This window comes from Schistocerca nitens, chromosome 3, assembly GCF_023898315.1.
Source record: "Schistocerca nitens isolate TAMUIC-IGC-003100 chromosome 3, iqSchNite1.1, whole genome shotgun sequence".
In the NCBI taxonomy this organism is placed as follows: Eukaryota; Metazoa; Arthropoda; class Insecta; order Orthoptera; family Acrididae; genus Schistocerca; species Schistocerca nitens.
This window is the reverse complement of record NC_064616.1, coordinates 947,955,058-947,972,246: the sequence shown is the minus strand read 5'-3', so window position 1 is coordinate 947,972,246 and position 17,189 is coordinate 947,955,058. Positions and strand designations below refer to the sequence as shown.

General features: G+C 38.0%; 1 protein-coding gene across 4 annotated transcripts in view; it reads left to right on the top strand.

Annotated features, from left to right (window-relative positions):
- Positions 1-17,189, top strand: part of LOC126249024 (WD repeat-containing protein 7) — a 363,427-nt gene that overhangs the window by 33,509 nt on the left and 312,729 nt on the right. For all 4 annotated transcript variants that reach the window (XM_049950629.1, XM_049950627.1, XM_049950628.1 and 1 more), the window contains exon 6: positions 1,505-1,650. In XM_049950629.1, the coding sequence (XP_049806586.1) occupies positions 1,505-1,650 (146 nt within the window). The remainder of the gene's footprint in view (positions 1-1,504; positions 1,651-17,189) is intronic.

The window sequence follows — 17,189 nt, the reverse complement described above, 5'->3', positions numbered from 1 at the left end:
GATGGAAAATCTAGTGGCCTCCTCCTCCTCCTCCTCCTCCTCCTCCTCCTCCTCATTCCAGAAGGAATCCACCATCCTCCTCATCAGTAAGGCCACAGTAACACACAGTTTTGTGTTATATAATGAGCTACCCCCCACAGTGTTGTTACAGATCCTTAAACAGCAGCTCACATCCTGGTGGAATAATCCCTCATTCTGGCTCTCTGCGGCAAGCTTGGTCTTCTGGATCTTGCACTTCTGATGTTGACAGATGACATACGATCAGTTGAACTGGTACTTTTATTCCAAAAAAAGTTGTTGTTTTTATTCTCAAATATAACACTATAAAATACTTTCAGGATGGGGCAGTCTGGTTGGAGTTGGGAAACATCCCAACTTGTGCTGTGCCTAGGCCCGCTCTACATTATCTCCTCTGCCAGCTGCATTGGTCACCCCTCTTTTGCTCTGTTTGAATTGGTTTTAGATGAAGTTAGCCCCTTTTTTTTCTGCTACATCTTGTCTTACTTAGTGGGAGCCCCTGACACATAGCACTCTGAAGTAGAGACCTTAAGGGTTCCTCATCCTCAATATTAGATAATGAAAGAACAGTTGAACAGGTTTTCTTGCTTCCTCAGGGAGACTGAGTTATGTTACCGTCTTTAAAACTTTCACAATAATAAATTGGGGGTGGAATGGTCATGGGAAGGATGTCCCTGCTGCACATCGAGCCTCAGGAGACACTAGACTGACTGCCCATCCGCTACTGACTTTATTATTTTTTCACCTCATTTTACTGTTTCTGGTCCTACTGATGTTCATTGGATTTTTAGCCTTTTCACTTTTGCTGTTACTGATCTGTTAATTAGAAGGATTTATTTTGTTTTAGTTTTGTTTTGTTTTGTCTTACCCTGCATCAGGGTGGCATGGCTGTCAGGTACAGGGTAGGTGCCTCTCGTTGCCAACAAGACTTTGGAAAGCCCTCGTCTGCCATCTGATCTGTAGACTGGCAAAACTCAACTATGTTTACCTCTTTTTTAAATTGTCTGGCATCAGTACTTCTTTCAATGCTTCAGTTTGACCACTCTTATGTTACCACAATTGATCAAAATCATTCTGACATCACACACCATGTGGACTACCCCCTTGAAAGAGGGATGATAACATTACTGTTCACTCCCATAACACTCTTCTTCCAACCAACAAACACTGTGTTTTCTGGTGCCACACTAAGCCAGAATGTATATAGTTAGCAAGCCACCAAACCCTTGCTATTCCATCTAACAATCGTGCATGAGAAGACACTGTCAAGAAGCCTTTTTATTTACATAATATATTTCTGGTTTCCTTGCTTAAGAATGCTTTACATTATTTTTAAAAAGTTTGGACCTTTGGTTGTTTCAGAATTCCAGCACATTGCCACATAATTGCACATTTCAGATTCCTTTTGCAAGGACGTGTGCACTTAGTACAGCTACAGAATAATTCTGTTGTCAGAAATGATAGTATTGTTTCCCATGTTACTCAGATATATGACGCTGGAGACTTCTCGGTGCTGTGTTCGGTTATAGCTTCACGTGGCGAGCGCTGGATGGGTGGTGAATTTCTTGCAGCTGATCGTGTCTTGGTTTGGAGTGATGAAGGGAAAGCATACATGTACAAACTACCAGCCAAGTAAGTTTAGTAGTAACAGATTCCATAAATAATTTTTGTTTGTTTTTTTAGTTATACAGACTTTGACTAAAAAATAAAGGAATGGTTAAATGTGAAGAGTGTTTTCTCAAATGAAAACTGGCACGTAAATTTTTAAGATAGCTGAACAATCCTTTAACTTTTTAGTCACCTGAATAGTACTTTGTTTACTGGCACATTTCACATTTAATGCACTGCCTACATATATAAAGTTCGTGAACACTTATTTGCAACCTCCTGAATTGCAAATAGCTCACACGACTTGTACTCGGAGGTATGTGATCATACTGTGATTCTCAGCTATGTATGTTGTAATATGCTGTAGTATTTATTTTTAAAATAACTAGTAGATGGAATGTGTGGCCAGTACTTACCTATTGGAGACTAAATTTCAGTACTGCCAAGAAATAAACATAAAAATACAAGTCACTATCCTAGCCCTAGGAACTAAGCATCTTTCTTGGGGAGAAAGTAGGGACAGGTTACTCACTCTAGGATGAAGGGGATTCAGTTGTGAAGATGAGACAAATCTTTCTCTCTCCTCTGCCACATGGCATGTGTTATCCTTGGGCGTGAGTGACTTGACCACCTTTCTTGTGTTCTTCTACCTATCCATCTTTCCTCCCTGAGGGAGAAACACACAGTTTCAAAGACTAGGCTAGTTTTTTTTATGTCTTATGTCCAGTTTTAAATTGCATTAAGTATTTGAACAGTTTGATTTTTGGCTTTTAATGGTACCTGCTTCCAGGTTTTGCTAACTTGGATCAAAGGAATTTAAGAATTTACAAGTGTGTCCTAGCACATAGTTTTGATGCTGAAGATTGGGTAGGAATGAACTACTGTTTTTGCAGCATACAAGGAAGGTTAGAAACTGTACATGCATCTCTCAGTGAAAGCACAGTCATAAACAGTTGTCTGTCTGGTCTTAAAAAGTAGTACTCATGGAGCGTAAAACCGAACAGGTAACTTACAAAAGGATAAATATGTTAAGCAGCCACAAAGTTAAAATAGTCTGTGACTTCATGCTCAGCAGTAATATTTTGCTAACATCCTTCTTGAATTCATGTTATCTGATCACTTTTATTTGGGTAAAGTGGCTTCTAATGTGATGTTATAGGGTACTCCAGAAGTTAGATTTATATAGGATAATTGTGGAGGCATATTCTTCCGTTTGGGAGCATTGTATAACAACCACACCTTAATATTTAGTGAAGCACAGCTAGCATTGTTAGAAGTTAAAAGTTTTCTATAGGTAGTTTCTTTTCCTTTTGATTATGAATTAGTGTTACGTATATCAACATGCATCGCATTGATACCTGATTTGACCCACAAATGAGCACTCCTTGCATTATAGGTGGAATTGCCTTTTAATGCCTTACCATAGTGCCTTACATAGAAAGGCCATATACCCCTCTTCCCGTGTGTTCCTTAAAATGTCAGAAATATGACCACACCACATTGAGACACAAATGGAATGTATTTTGTGGCGAGTGTGGATCAGCAGTGCGCAAACTAATAATAAAATGTTTAGGTTCACTAGTTTGTGAAAATTGCTGGGAGAATCGTTGTCTGTAGTTAGTATTGTGAGAACATATATTGGTGGAAGACAGAAAAGATACAGGAGCTAAGAGTAAAGGACTCCTTTCATGTGCTGAAGCAAGAAAGATGTATCCAGCAGATGTATCCAGCAGAGTCAGCTCTGCTGCAGATGAAGTGTACAAGAAAATTAAAATAATCAGAAATGGTACACATTTCACTGGGACATTCAAATCCCACTCTCTCCACAGGACACCTTAAGTTTCAGAGCATAAGGAATGCATTGTGCACCTGATTTAGTGAACTATCTTGCATGCATACTGTGTAAGGTTGCTCAGTTTTCGTGAAAATATACAAATGTCTTTGGTATTTAGATTATATTGTCACAAATTGTCAAAACCACTTTCCAGGCTGCTTTTATTTTGACAACATTGTATGTGCCAGTCTACAATGATAGTTGTAAGCAAGGTGACAATTTGGGCTGCACAGATTGTGTTAGAGATCTACTTGCAGAAGTGCTCTGCACAGTCTTCAACATTGGAAAGTCTGTCAGAATACTTACACCAGTTCCCAAGCATAGTAATTGGTCCAAGGATCAGCAAAAGCTCAAAAGCCAGTGTCCAAATACTTTTTGTGCTATAAATGGGTGACTTAGTTTTATTGTGTGTGACACCAGATACTTAACTTGTAACCTATTTTATTCTTTTCATGAAACTTAAGTACTAAATAGTCTTAAATTTGCAGCCTATGTTCTTGTTAGCACAGTTATTTGACTTACAAATGTCCTCCAAAGCCAAAATATCTTGGTACTTCAATGCTTTTTACATTGGCTATATGAGAAGCAGCTATATTTACAGTCCATTCAGCACTGACTCTGAGTACTGCTTCTGCTTAAGTGTTCCATTGAACACAGTGCCAAGGTATTGAAATGTTCTGTAGTGAGGAGATATAGTCAGCTTTGTGGTCTTACAGTCCCATAACATTTCCTCTGTCTTCATTGAAATGATTGGGTAATAACTAGTTAATGCTTACACTATTCATTAAACAAGTAGAGAAATCTTTTATCAAACTGAACACTTTAGCTTCCATTCTTCAACAGATTCGTGAGGGATAGTGTGTGTTGTTTGTCCTATCTTATTTTGTGTAGAACCTCCTGAGAATCTTCAAAACAAAACTGAGATAAGGGAACCACTCACCTGCAGCTGATGTATTTATTGAGCCCAGATTCTCTTAACAGCATAGAAAATTTCATGACCTTTTGAATGAACTTACCGCTCTCTTCCAGCATGTGCAGGCGGTTGAACCCTTGCGCATGTACACCCCCACACTGTTACGCGTTGTTGGTCTGTGCTCGACGTTAACTAATTGCAGGTGAATGGTTGTCTTTTGTCCTTTCTTTCCATCCTGTAATTTCCATTATTATAATATCCTCTGAATTCCTAATTCTGTATCAGCGTTCAGCTGTTCCCGTACTTAATGAAATTGGTGAATGACAATATTGAAGGAGAATGATACTTTCCATAAGGCTCCTATACTTAGCAATCAATACAGAATTATTCATTTAATGTTTTCTGTCTCTCTCTCTCTCTCTCTCTCTCTCTCTCTCTCTCTCTCTCTCTCTCTCTCTCTCTCTTATTTCTTCAGAAGATATTTGAATTGTGCAGCAGTACATTTTATGAAACATGTTCATTAGTATCCTCAAAGTAGTTGTCTGATGCTTTCAATGGTGAATTGGCAAATTAATATCACAGTGATGGCGATATTATCTGTAGTAGTCTCAGGATATTTGTGATTGTTAAAAGAAGCTCCTGTGTGCAGAACACTTTGAGACAGCATTGTCATTCTGTAGCAGTGCTGCTGCTATGGTGTGTCCATTTGGTGCAACACACATCCAGATAAGGCGACAAATTGCAAAATGTATGTTGCACTGTCTATACCAAATGAACCTTTCACCACTCTGTGGTGTCGTATTCTTGTGGCCCAGGTGTTTGTTGGAAAAAGTGTTGGTTGGAAATATGGGAATATTTCACTAATAGATGTCTGCATGATGTGTGGACTATAGTTTCACTTTTGGAGTTTATAATTGCAATAAGATGCTTTTTTTGCCTGGCTAACATAATACGAGAAAGAAAAGTGTAAAAGAAGCTGCGCTCAGAAATCTTAAAATAATAAATGAACAACTTGTACAAAGTTAAAAGGATGTGTATAATATAAACTAATGTGAAAATGAAATGTTACATTGTTTTTATGTATCATTTTTCTTTGGTCCAAATTTGAGTGGTTTTTACAAATTTTGAAGTGTTTGTTTGGTTTCCCTTCCTTTCCACTTTCAGATGTGTTGTACTTGCAATTTGCTTTGTCAGTATCGTATTTAGATGCTAACTGTTTATTGAAACACTTTATATTCCTTTCCTGTTCAAACGTTACCAGTGGAAAATTACTATAAGTTAGGAGATTTGTTTCATGTAAGTGAATAAAAACATGAACTATGATCTCAGTTGTTCGATGGAGGACTATATTATTCAAGCTTTGTAATTCAAGAATGTCAGAATTTTGAAAGGCATTTCATCCACTGTCCTGTTAGGTAGCCCTGTTTGTATATGTTAAATATTCGCAGGGGAACACAGATATTAATCACATCATTTATTTTCTAGAATGAATTTTCATTCTGCAGGAAAGTGTGCACTGATTTGAAACTCCCTAGTAGATTAAATCTGTGCACTGCAGCAGGACTCGAACCCAGAATCTTCACATTTCCTCAGCAAATGCTCTGTTGACTGTTATCCAGACACAACTGTTGACCTGGCACATAGTTTTAATCTACTAGGAAGTTTCAAATCGGTGCACACACAGATGAAGTGTGTAAATTCATTCTGGAAACAGTCCCCTAGTCTGTGGTTAAGCCATTTCTGTGCAGAATCCTTTCCTGCAGGAGTTTTAGTCCCAAAAGGCATGCAATTGAACTTCTACTCTAAAGTTTGGAAAGTAGCAGAGAGGTTGTGGTGGGAGTAGAGTTGTGGGTGTGTCAAGAGTCGTGGCCGGATAGCTCAGTCAGTAGAACATATACATGTGAAAGATTGTTCCAGGTTGAAGTCACAGTCTGGCATACAGTTTTAATCTGTGAGGAAGTTTCATAAACTTTCTGTTTCTGCTATTATATGTATGTTACAGTTTCTGGATGGAATTGGACTCGGATTTAGTGAAAGGATTGGAGTTAAGACCTCAGCTTCATCACTCTGTTTCTCACTGTTTCCCTGAATCACTTCAGGCATTTATCACAATGGTTCCATTAAGAAAGTCCTGCTAATTTTTATTTTATTTTATTGTCCATATTTGTCATTGGGAAATCAAACTTCCTTGATGCCTAGTCAGCCAGTCTTCTCCAGTTTTGAATTTCACATTCACCTTTCTCCTCCTGTTTGTAGTTTTTTCAGCTCTGTGCTTTCACACACGTTCTACACCTTTCATTCTGTATGTCTCATGGATCTATATTAAAGAAAGAAGGAAAAAATGTGATGGTATCAGCTGTCAACAATACATGTGGAAGTTAACTGGCATACACTTGGTACATCAGGCTTGTCTGAAACTAAAAGAAAATTTTTATCAGTAACTAATCATTGGCTGTGTGTTAACATGAGGTTGTGAACACTTCATTGTGCTTTGTTTAATGACAGTGTAACAGGATAGAATAGTATTGTACATGTAACTGCTAAAATGTTTGAAGTAGTTGGTTAAAACAAGAAATGCAAAACACCAAAAGGTTATGTTACAGCTAACAAAAGTGAAATTATTGTTACAGATCTTTAGTCATAAATACGCCAGTAGTTACTTCAGCCCAAACTTCGTATCAGTACAAGAAAATGCAAAATTAAAGACATAGCTAGTAAATGAAAAACAAATGCAGGCCAGTTCAACTGGGAGATTACCACCAAATTATTAGGTAATTGGTGGATGAGATGTGTTGTTCAAAACCATTCGTTATAAGAGGCTTAAAGTAGTTCTGGAGAGACAGATGTTGAAAATATGAATTGGAAAACAATGTTGTATTAAAAATGATGATGAATACAGTGAAAGAAAGAAATACTAAGGATGTAAAGGTAAAGATGGAAAGTCATGGTAGAATATAAAAAATGTAGTAAGGGTATCAGCTTACGAAACAGTACAGGAACTGAGTAATTGCCAGCCACATGAACAAGAATGAAGACTTCACTAACTTTTGGACAAATCCTTTCCCGAACTAGAGTACACATGGTTGCATGCGCACAAACCTAAGGGTTGTTGGGGGAGACTGCAACCAGCCACAAATGCTTTTAGAGAGATTTTAGGTGATTGTCATTACAAATTTTGGAGAGATACCCATCTTCAGATGGCTGCACTAGTTTGTTAAAAGGTTAACATTGCAGTGTCACCTTGTGCTTTTGCTGCGTGGTGGTGGTGGTGGTTCTCATGCATTTAGTGTAATTTTTATTGTTTGAGGTTCAGTTAGGTAAATAAAAGAACTGATGTATGTACTGTGTGTAAGAAGCAGAAATTGAATGAGATGTATTGACACATACGTCATTTCTCTAATGATAGATGTCTTATTTCTCCTGATAGTATGAATTGGGGAAATGCATTTCATGCCTAAAGGGGAACAATGTGCACACACTCTACTAATAAATATTCCATCCTTAACTGAACAACAGTCATAAGATTTCAGCATATAAATAAGATTGATAGGGAGCTTTGTCATCTCACTGTTATCAAAGGATGGAGGAAAAACGTAGAAACAATTTGCTGTTGAAATTCCTGGGAATGATTGCTATGGGTGATAGAATATTGAAAGAAATTGCTCACCATTCACTTGGAATTATCCAGATTGCCTTCACACAAGAATTTGCTGTTTATTTTTTTCCACTGGGTCACAAACTGTGTTCAGTTATTGAGCATCACACACAAAGTAATCCTGCATTTATTTGTGATTCCTTCATATGCTGCCATTCCAATCTTTTTTGACAGTGGTGTGCAGCTAAGATGAGCCATGGCAAATGTTGGGGTGAACAAAGTACCTCTTTGAGGTCTTGTTTGCCAATGCTGTGGGTGGATACTACTTCATTCTTTCCCCCACTACTCTGTGAACCTGTTGGACAGCAGTGCCTGCCTTCTCTCTGTCTTCTGAGTTCATCCCATGTATTTTATGTATCTTGTCCCAGCATTGTCTTCCTTTTGTTTATCCTTATTCCAAGTTATTTACTAATTATAAGTAACTCATCTGTTTAATAATTGTTCAAAGCCTTCACAACGTTTTGCTCAAAAGAAAAGTTGCCAAGTCTCAGATTTGGTATCTTGTCTGTTTACTGTCATTCTGAATTTTCTTCAATTTACAGCAATAAAGTTTACCAGTAAATAAGAGGAACTGCATTCTTTTTGTGCTACTATTTAATATTCACCAGTTGAATTGCACTTGGCTTAGTGGAAAGCATACACATTAATGCAAAGATATGCATGCCTGAAAATGCCCATATGTTCAAAATCGACTAATCACTGCTTGGAGTAAAGTATTATATACCAAACAATGGAGAATGTGTGTGGAAATGTGTCCTCCTTTAATACATTTTTGTTAGCTGTGGACCCAAAATGTTGGATAAAATCTCCTATTAGTATTTAACTTGAATCGACATATATTAGCCAGCAAAGCCAACTGAAGAAATTGTGGAGGGTGACAGCATCATGCTGTTTATGTCTGAGAAACATGGATGGAGGTAGTTAGAGCAAAACTCCAGTAGTCTTAAAAGTGGTGTATAGTCATGCTCTAATGTCTATATGTCAGTGCCTTGCATATCCCAGCAGTTAAACATAGACTGGCACTTTCATTTGACAAAATTCCTGAGACAACCTCACTTTGCCAGCATTCATTCAGAGTATAATATGTGTGAATCAACAGTTCATCTAACTAAACCATGGGCAACTTTATTTCTTACACCTTTTTTTGAAAGTCTGATGTAGTATGTCTGTCTTGAAGCCATGTCATCTTATTCATACATTATAACACTTTTACTTTTTCGCCTTTCAAATCACACAGTAAAATTTTTTTTTCACAACAGGAGGAACCAGTCGATGATAGTTTTGACAAAATACTGCACAGTGATACAGCTTAAGGTGCCAGCTTTGTCACCTCAAAGCTGTTCACCCTAGATCCCCTTCATACGGCAGATATTGTCCTCGGAAGGCGAAAAAGATAAATTAATCTACCATCCAGTAATACAGGTAGCCTTATGTGGATTGTCAGAATGGCACTCTTCAGGTCTTGGGTTCAATGCAAGTTGTATGACAATTTTAATTTTGTCATTGTTGAAATACATTGATATACAACCAAAATTAAGGAAGAAGACTGCTGAATTTAGGTTGGATGCTGGTTTATGAATACATAATTAACATGTGAAAAACTAATATTGCAAATGTATCACAAGTTTACCTTGATATTTATTAAAAATTAAATGCCATTGTGGTAAGGTGCCCTTCATATGATGGTCATGGTACAAGAAAAAATTGTCTTACGAATATTTCTATGAGTATCATTTTAAAAATTATAAATTGTAGCATCATAAAGAAATTCACCAGTTGCATCTTAAGTATGAAATCAATTTACTTTACCTCTTTGTTGCCTGTTTTGTAGCCAGTGTACTGAATGCAGCTATCAGAAGTAGATGAAGAGTCAAGAAAAAGGGATAAAGAAAATAAAATTAACTTTGGACTGGGGTTGCACCTACACCCCTCTTTGTACTTGCCTGGAACCTTAAACTCTAAGCTATCATGTTGTTTTACCAACCAAAGCCATTTTAATGGCTCGTATCATCTGGTTCACTTTTCAACAATATTATCTCTAGAACATAGGTCCACTGTTGTGAATGGTTTTAGAATGAGATAGCTGGCGCATTAAACCACATCACTGTTCAGTCCCTGTCCCCAACACAGTCCGTCCTCTAGTCAGTTTTATCCTCGAAGTCAGTTCTGTGCAACATAAACTGTGATTTTTAAAATGTCCAGGGTGAGAGGTCATGTTCTATACATAAAACTATTCCCTAATGATTTGTCTCCAACTGTGGGACATATCTTCAGAAGTAAAATAGTAACTGCATCTTTGTCTCGAAGAGCCCTTAAAATTAAGGAATAATTTTTTTTATGCTGGTGACCCAAAACATTATGACCACATGCTTAATAGCTTGTCTGTCTGTCTGTCTACATCACTGTTTCTGTGTATCGGGGCTCTGACAGCTCATTCATAGGCTCTTTGAGATATGTGGCATTCTCTACACTGTGGTTGTGTAATTCACATAAGTAATGGATCACTGATTTCTGTACGTGGTGATGGTTCGTGATAGTGATGGAGATGGGTTCCATAGGGCTTACGTCAGGTGAATTCAGTCACCGAGACATCAGTGTGAGTTCACTATAACGCTCCTCAAACCGCTGTAGCACGGTTCTGGTTCAGAGACAAGCACAATTATACTGCTGAAAGACTATTTTGTCGTAGGGGAAGACATAAAGTGTGAAGGGATGCAGGTGGTTCAGAGGTCAATGTGTCTTTGATTACTATTATAAGTCCCATGCAAGTGAGAATGTTTCCCATGGCATAATACTGCTCCCACCAGCCTGTGTCCATAATGTGCCACATGTTTTGAGCCACTGTTCACCTTGATGGTGGCATTTGTAGAGACAACCATAGACTTAGTGTAGCAAAACTGGGATTCCCCCAAAGAGCTGACAAGTTCCCATTGGTTGATGCGAGAATCCTGATGGTCCTGTGCCCACTGCAATCGTAATTGGTGATGTCGTTGGGTCAACATGTGAGCACAGGTGGGTGTGCTGCTGAGCTTCAGGTTCGTCAATTTATGATGAACGATGTGCTCTGAAACACTTGCGCATGCACCAGTGTTGTGCTCTTTCAGCAGTGCCACAGATCACCATGAATTCTGCTTTGCACAGCAGACAAGCCTCTGAACCCCACATTCTGTGAAGTCGGGGACATCCAACCATTTAGCACCTAGTGGTAGTTTCACTGCCTTCATCCGTCTTGTCGTAGATGGTCATGACAGCAACATGTGCACATTCAATTAGCTTTGCTGTTTTTGAGATACTCATAGGCTCTGCGCAGTAATAATCTGCTCTTTGTCAAAGTTGCTCACTTGAATGGGTTTTCCCATTTGCAGCCTATATCTTCGCTAGGGTGATCCCTCGTCCATGTGCGATCCACTTATTGTTACCATGTTATGTGCCCGCTATGCCATTAGGCTGCATCCAGCATTGCATGGGCAATAGCCATAACGTTTTGTCTGATCAGTGTATATCGACGATGGCCTCTCAGGTTGGGAGTTTCAAATGTAGTAAACACTGGCTGTAAAAGCTCTCATTGTACAACCTGTGAAGTTGTCACAAAGTAGGTATGTTGTTATATTCTTCATAGTGTTGCAGCAGTTTCTGCCTAGTAACACATTATTCATCTTGTCACTGACAATTTTATTGTTTGCACTTAAGTGTGTGAGTGTTGTTTTTTTAAGTAAATACTTCATTTCCGCTCATTTCGGCATCATGTCCCTTCTGCTGCAAATTTCCACATTAATGCAGCTTCAACATTTTGTTTGCATGTGCTATCACCTTTTCCATCTGCACTGTGACTTATTTCCACGTTCCATCACCAATAAGTTTAATTTTGCTAACGGCAAGCCACTGTAGGTGCCCTTGAAGCCATTTTCTGTCGTCACGTTCCTTAATTGTTCTGGCAATGATGCACACTACTTTGTAATAGAGCATTGATGTACCTAGTCATTTAACTATGTTAGTGCCCACAGTTTCCAGGCTTGCTTTGTTTTGCTGACTAATGCTTCACTAGTAACTCAAATTATTCTTATATTTTATTTATTTTATAAATTTCTTCTAGCAAGGGGATTTCGTAATTTTGTACACTACCTGTAGGCGCTGGTTGTGTTTCTGTTCTGTGCACAATAATTGTCAGGTTATTGTGTTCAGTAACTCATTTGTGTCATTTTTCCTGAAATGACATTTGCTGTTGTTACAATGAATACTCTTCAGTTATCATCCTAAGTTTATGCAACTTTGTTTCTTCATGAGCGAGGAAAACAGGTTTGGTTGGGGAAGGTTGGAGAGGAGGGACAGCTTTCTGAGAAGCAAAGGTGAAAGGAACCGACCTGCTTTCAAGGCAAGAGAATACTTTTGAGTGTTTCTATCAACAGTACTTCGAATTCCACTTCTTGAAGACAGACTGGCTAACTGTTCTGTCTCCTTGTACTTTGTTTTCTCATTTGAATTTTCCTATGATATAGAAATCTTTCTCTCCTTTTCATTTTACTTATATACAGCTGGTATCATTCTAATCAGTCATTCTCCTGTCCCCCCCCCCCTTTTTTTAAAGGGGGGAGAGCTTAGATCCATAAAGAAACTGGTAGGGTTGTCAGCATTATTAGAAACTTTCTGTCAATTGGGATAGAGTAAATGCTGTAATATGAAAGAGCGCCTTGACAATATGCTTAAATACTATTTTTTTTTTATCTAAGAACAGTTTCAGGCTATGATACTAATTTTATAAAACTTAAATATTAAGGTTTAGGCTTAAAATTGCATTTTCAGTTCTAAATTAATTCCTCAGTTTGGTGTTCATAACCCACTGATTTATTACTGACATAGATATTGCACAGATGGCTGTATCTCAGCTGAAAACACGCTTATCGTCTTCCATACACTTCAGTGATTTAGAGTATAAATAAAGAGATGCATCTTCATGTCAGTAATGAGCGCAGAAAAACTACCGGAAGCACTAGTATATTGGCTTGTATTCAAAGCCTAAAGGAACCTCTGCATAGTGATAACATGTAGAAATTTTAAAATACTGTGAGGAATAAAAGCTACCAACCTGATGAAGGCCACATACCTGCAATTTTTTTTATTGAAGTTAACATTAATTATAAGTCTACACTTGAAGATGCAGAAAGTATAATTATACAACCAAGCACTCCATTTTCGGAGAAAACCAAAATGAAAACTGTAGCCTGACAAACAAGGCCAAAGCCAAAAAAATAGTAAAGTTGTCAGAAGAGAGATGTTTAGACACTGTAGGAAAATTATTGGTCCATGGATGATTCCACATTTGATAAGAAATGGATAATAAAAAGATCATTCATCCTGTTGAACTCTGACACTCCCCCCCCCCCTTTCCCTCCCCCCCCCCCCCCCCCCTTTTCTTACGACCCCAAAACCATTGTGTGAACTAGGACTGTTGATATTTAAAATTATTTGGAATTCGATACATTGATATTAAAAAAAAAATCATTATTGGTCCTCGATATGTTGAAAAAAAATTATCGATATATCGACATACCATCAAATAGAAATATTGGCTGGACATTCAAAATACACTGGCAGTTTTAGAACTTAAGTACTGATGTATTATTAGATATTTTGTACAGCAACAACCTAGCAGCCTGCTTATCCCACTTATATCAAGACTTGAAAGAAAAATGATGCACATTCACACTTGGCGATAACCACTTTGCTAGCAATGGTAACTGCAGGTAAGTGGCACAGTAAAAGGTGCCCGTTGTTAGATTTTGTCACGTACTGGATTTATCTGGAACATTTTATGTTGACTTCCCTGTTTTTTCATTTCTGCAAACGCCAGTGACCTAGCAGCTGTAGTGGCAGAATTGCATGGTGAAGTTAAATGTTTCTGTTGATAGCACTGAGTGCTGATTGTGTGAGCATTTCTCCTCACACATTTGTGCCCACCGCAAAGACCGATCTGGTCATTTAGATTTTTGTTAATCAGTTTCAGCAACAGTTTCTGATGAATGCCGATGTGAAGAAATAGCACACTAGTTGCATTAAAAATTGTTTTTAACACAATTAGTGTGCTATTTCTTCACATTGGCTATCTTGTCATTCCATTCACACTGTCACCCCCCAGTGCAATTGGACTACTTCTTTGTGTCATCTGTACTTGCTTCACATGTTGGGTGGGGAGGGGGGCGGGCAGGGAGGGAGGGGGAGGGGGGGAGAGAGAGAGAGAGAGAGAGAGAGAGAGAGAGAGAGAGAGAGAGAGAGAGAGAGAGAGAGAGAGAGAGCGTGTGGACGTGTTGAAAGCTCAAAAAGTAATAAGACTCCTACACACAATGAAAGTAAAATTGTTGTTCTTTTGAAAGTCTAGAATAACTTCAAATATTTATCAAAAATTGTGAAAAAAAGTATAAGGTGTACAACTTTGCTTCTGCCGTTTTTTCCTAAACATTTGAGGCTTTAATGAAACAAATTGGCTACATATGTATCAAAGTATTTTCCATGGCTGGCCACTACTTTCTCCGATCTTTCGGGCAGTGTACAAATCCCGCATAGAAAAAATTGTTCATCTTTTTAAGCGATCCACAAATTGATCCAATTTGTGACTTCTTAGTCGGAGGAAGCAATGTCTGGAGAATACAGCGGGTAAGGTAGGACTTCCCCTTTTAACATATCCAAGTACATTTTGACCTCTTTTGCAACGTGGGGTTGAGCGTTGTCGTGCTGCTGAATCACTTTATTGTGTCTCTTGCTGTATTGCGGCCGTTTGTCTTTTAATGATCTGCACAAATGCATTAATTGCATTCGATAACAAGCACTTATGATGTTTCACTTGGCTTTAACACCTCATAGTACATGATGTTGAGCTGGTCCCACCAAATGAAGAGCATGATCTTGGAGCTGTGAATATTCACTTTGGCCGTCGATGTGGAAGCATGGCTGGGATCCATCCCCATGATTTTTTGCATTTAGGAGTATCGTAATGAACCCATTTTTAATCCCTGGTCACAATGCGATGCAGAAATCCCTTCTGTTTTTGCCTCTGAAGCAACTGTTCACAAACACCGCTCAATGTCTCTTGGTTTCAGCTCACACAGGACCCAAGTTCCTTCTTTCTGAATCGTGCCCATTGCCTTGAGACGTTTTGAAATGGCTTCCTTTGTCACTCCCACTAATTGTGCCAATTCTTCTTGAGGTTGACGTGAGTCTTCAATCAGCAATGTCTCCAATTCTGCATCTTCGAAAAAACATTTTCTGTCATCATTATGTCAGTCTGCGATGTTAAAATCACTGTTCTTGAAGCGTTGAAACCACTCGCAACATGTTCTTTCACTAATAGTGTCATTACCATACGTACTTCAGAGCATTTGATGAGACTAGGCAGCTGTTTTCTTTATGTTGAAACAAAACAGTAACACCTCCCGCAAATGATGAGAATTAGTGTCGTAAACTGACATTTTCAATCAAGAACAATTTTATGATGTAGACACAAATCGACTAATGTTTGAATGAGGTTATGTTGACCAAGGTCCAAGCTAACTACCTAACGTCTGCGATCTGTTTATTTTGACTCCTACTTACTGTTGTTGCCACCTATTGGCAAATGGTGGGAACAAAGTTGTACACCTTGTAATATAATATAAAATAAAAATATCAGCACTTGATTTTGGCATTTCGGTAACAATATACCAGTGAAAAAATATTGCTGATATATATCAATATTTTTGGATAAAATATTGGTGTATCGATATTTTATCAGCAGCCCTAGTGTGAACTGTCAATCAACACGGAATAATACCTTCATTGCTTGAGTCACAAAGGTAGTAGGGCAACAGCAAAAAAACATTTCAACACTATATAAGACATGTGTATAATTGGGGCTGGCATACATGTCAGTTTTTTTGCTCTTAGGCAGTTTGGTACTCTGATAGTTCTCACAGATCTTCAACAAAGATAAAAAGTCAGTCATCAATTGCACAAGAAAACCTTTATTTTATCCAAATAAAGGTTTTCTTTTGCAGCTGATGACTGACTTGCTTGTTGAAATATTCTGCAGCTGCTGAATAACAGCTTTGAGCAAATTCTCACAGAATTGTTTACACTAGGGGCAAATTTTTGCTGATAGTTACTGTGTGGTAGTGCCTTGTGTATACTTTCTGTAAATGTCTGAGAATCTTGTGAGAGCAGATGTTGAAAGCATTTACACATAGCAGGGTGAGAGTGTCTGAGACAGCTTAGAGATCGCTCTTTGCTAGGTTTTTCTCTTGTAGTTAGTGTGTGAAAGAGGAGGTTGCTATGGAAGAGCATTGGGCTGCAGCTACACTTAATACTTTTAGTGGCAAAGAAAGTGAACTATCCTGTTCATGTTAGGTAAGAGAGCAGATTAGGTGGTGGGATGATTTTTGGAGCATGCAATAATCTCATTGTAGGGCTTGCGATGGAAAATCCACAACAATATTGAAATTTTACAAGAATATCAATGAACGTGCAAGAAATCCTCTTTATAACTGAACCCAGAATTGCCAATTTAAATAAAATTATGTGTAAATCTGTTGGTGTTAAAGACAGACTGCACGTGACACTAATATTTCTAGCATTTGCTGCATTTAATCTCTTTAATTTTTGGTAATGTAATTATGAAATATTACACAAATTTCATCTTGATACCCATTGACATTAAATAGCCAAACAGGGCTGATATCTGATAAATGAAACATTTCCATAAAAAGATTTATTTGAACATTTTTATTTGTATTGACAGAAGGAACCTCTCATAATTTCCTGAAGATCGGTTCTTAAACACCCAATGTAATATAATTAATAAATACCATGTTGTATAAAATTATAGATACAACTGTATTATTTGAAGCTAAACGACAATTTCCTTAGTTCCAAAATGATTACTTCCAAACATAATTTCACTTGTTTCTCTCTGTTAATTAATCCATGTAAAACTACTTTGCCTGATGCCTTGAATTATGGGTATTCTGGTAAATTTCTTCACTGGAGCTGTTAAAAACTGTAGCCACTTCGGCCTACAAACTTCGCCTCTTATCTCAGTTCCGTCCAGTGATTATTCATTCCATAATACTGGCATTTCCTCATACAAACTGATTACATGCAAACTTCGTCCTGAGTCCACTTAGTTTGTTTTCTTC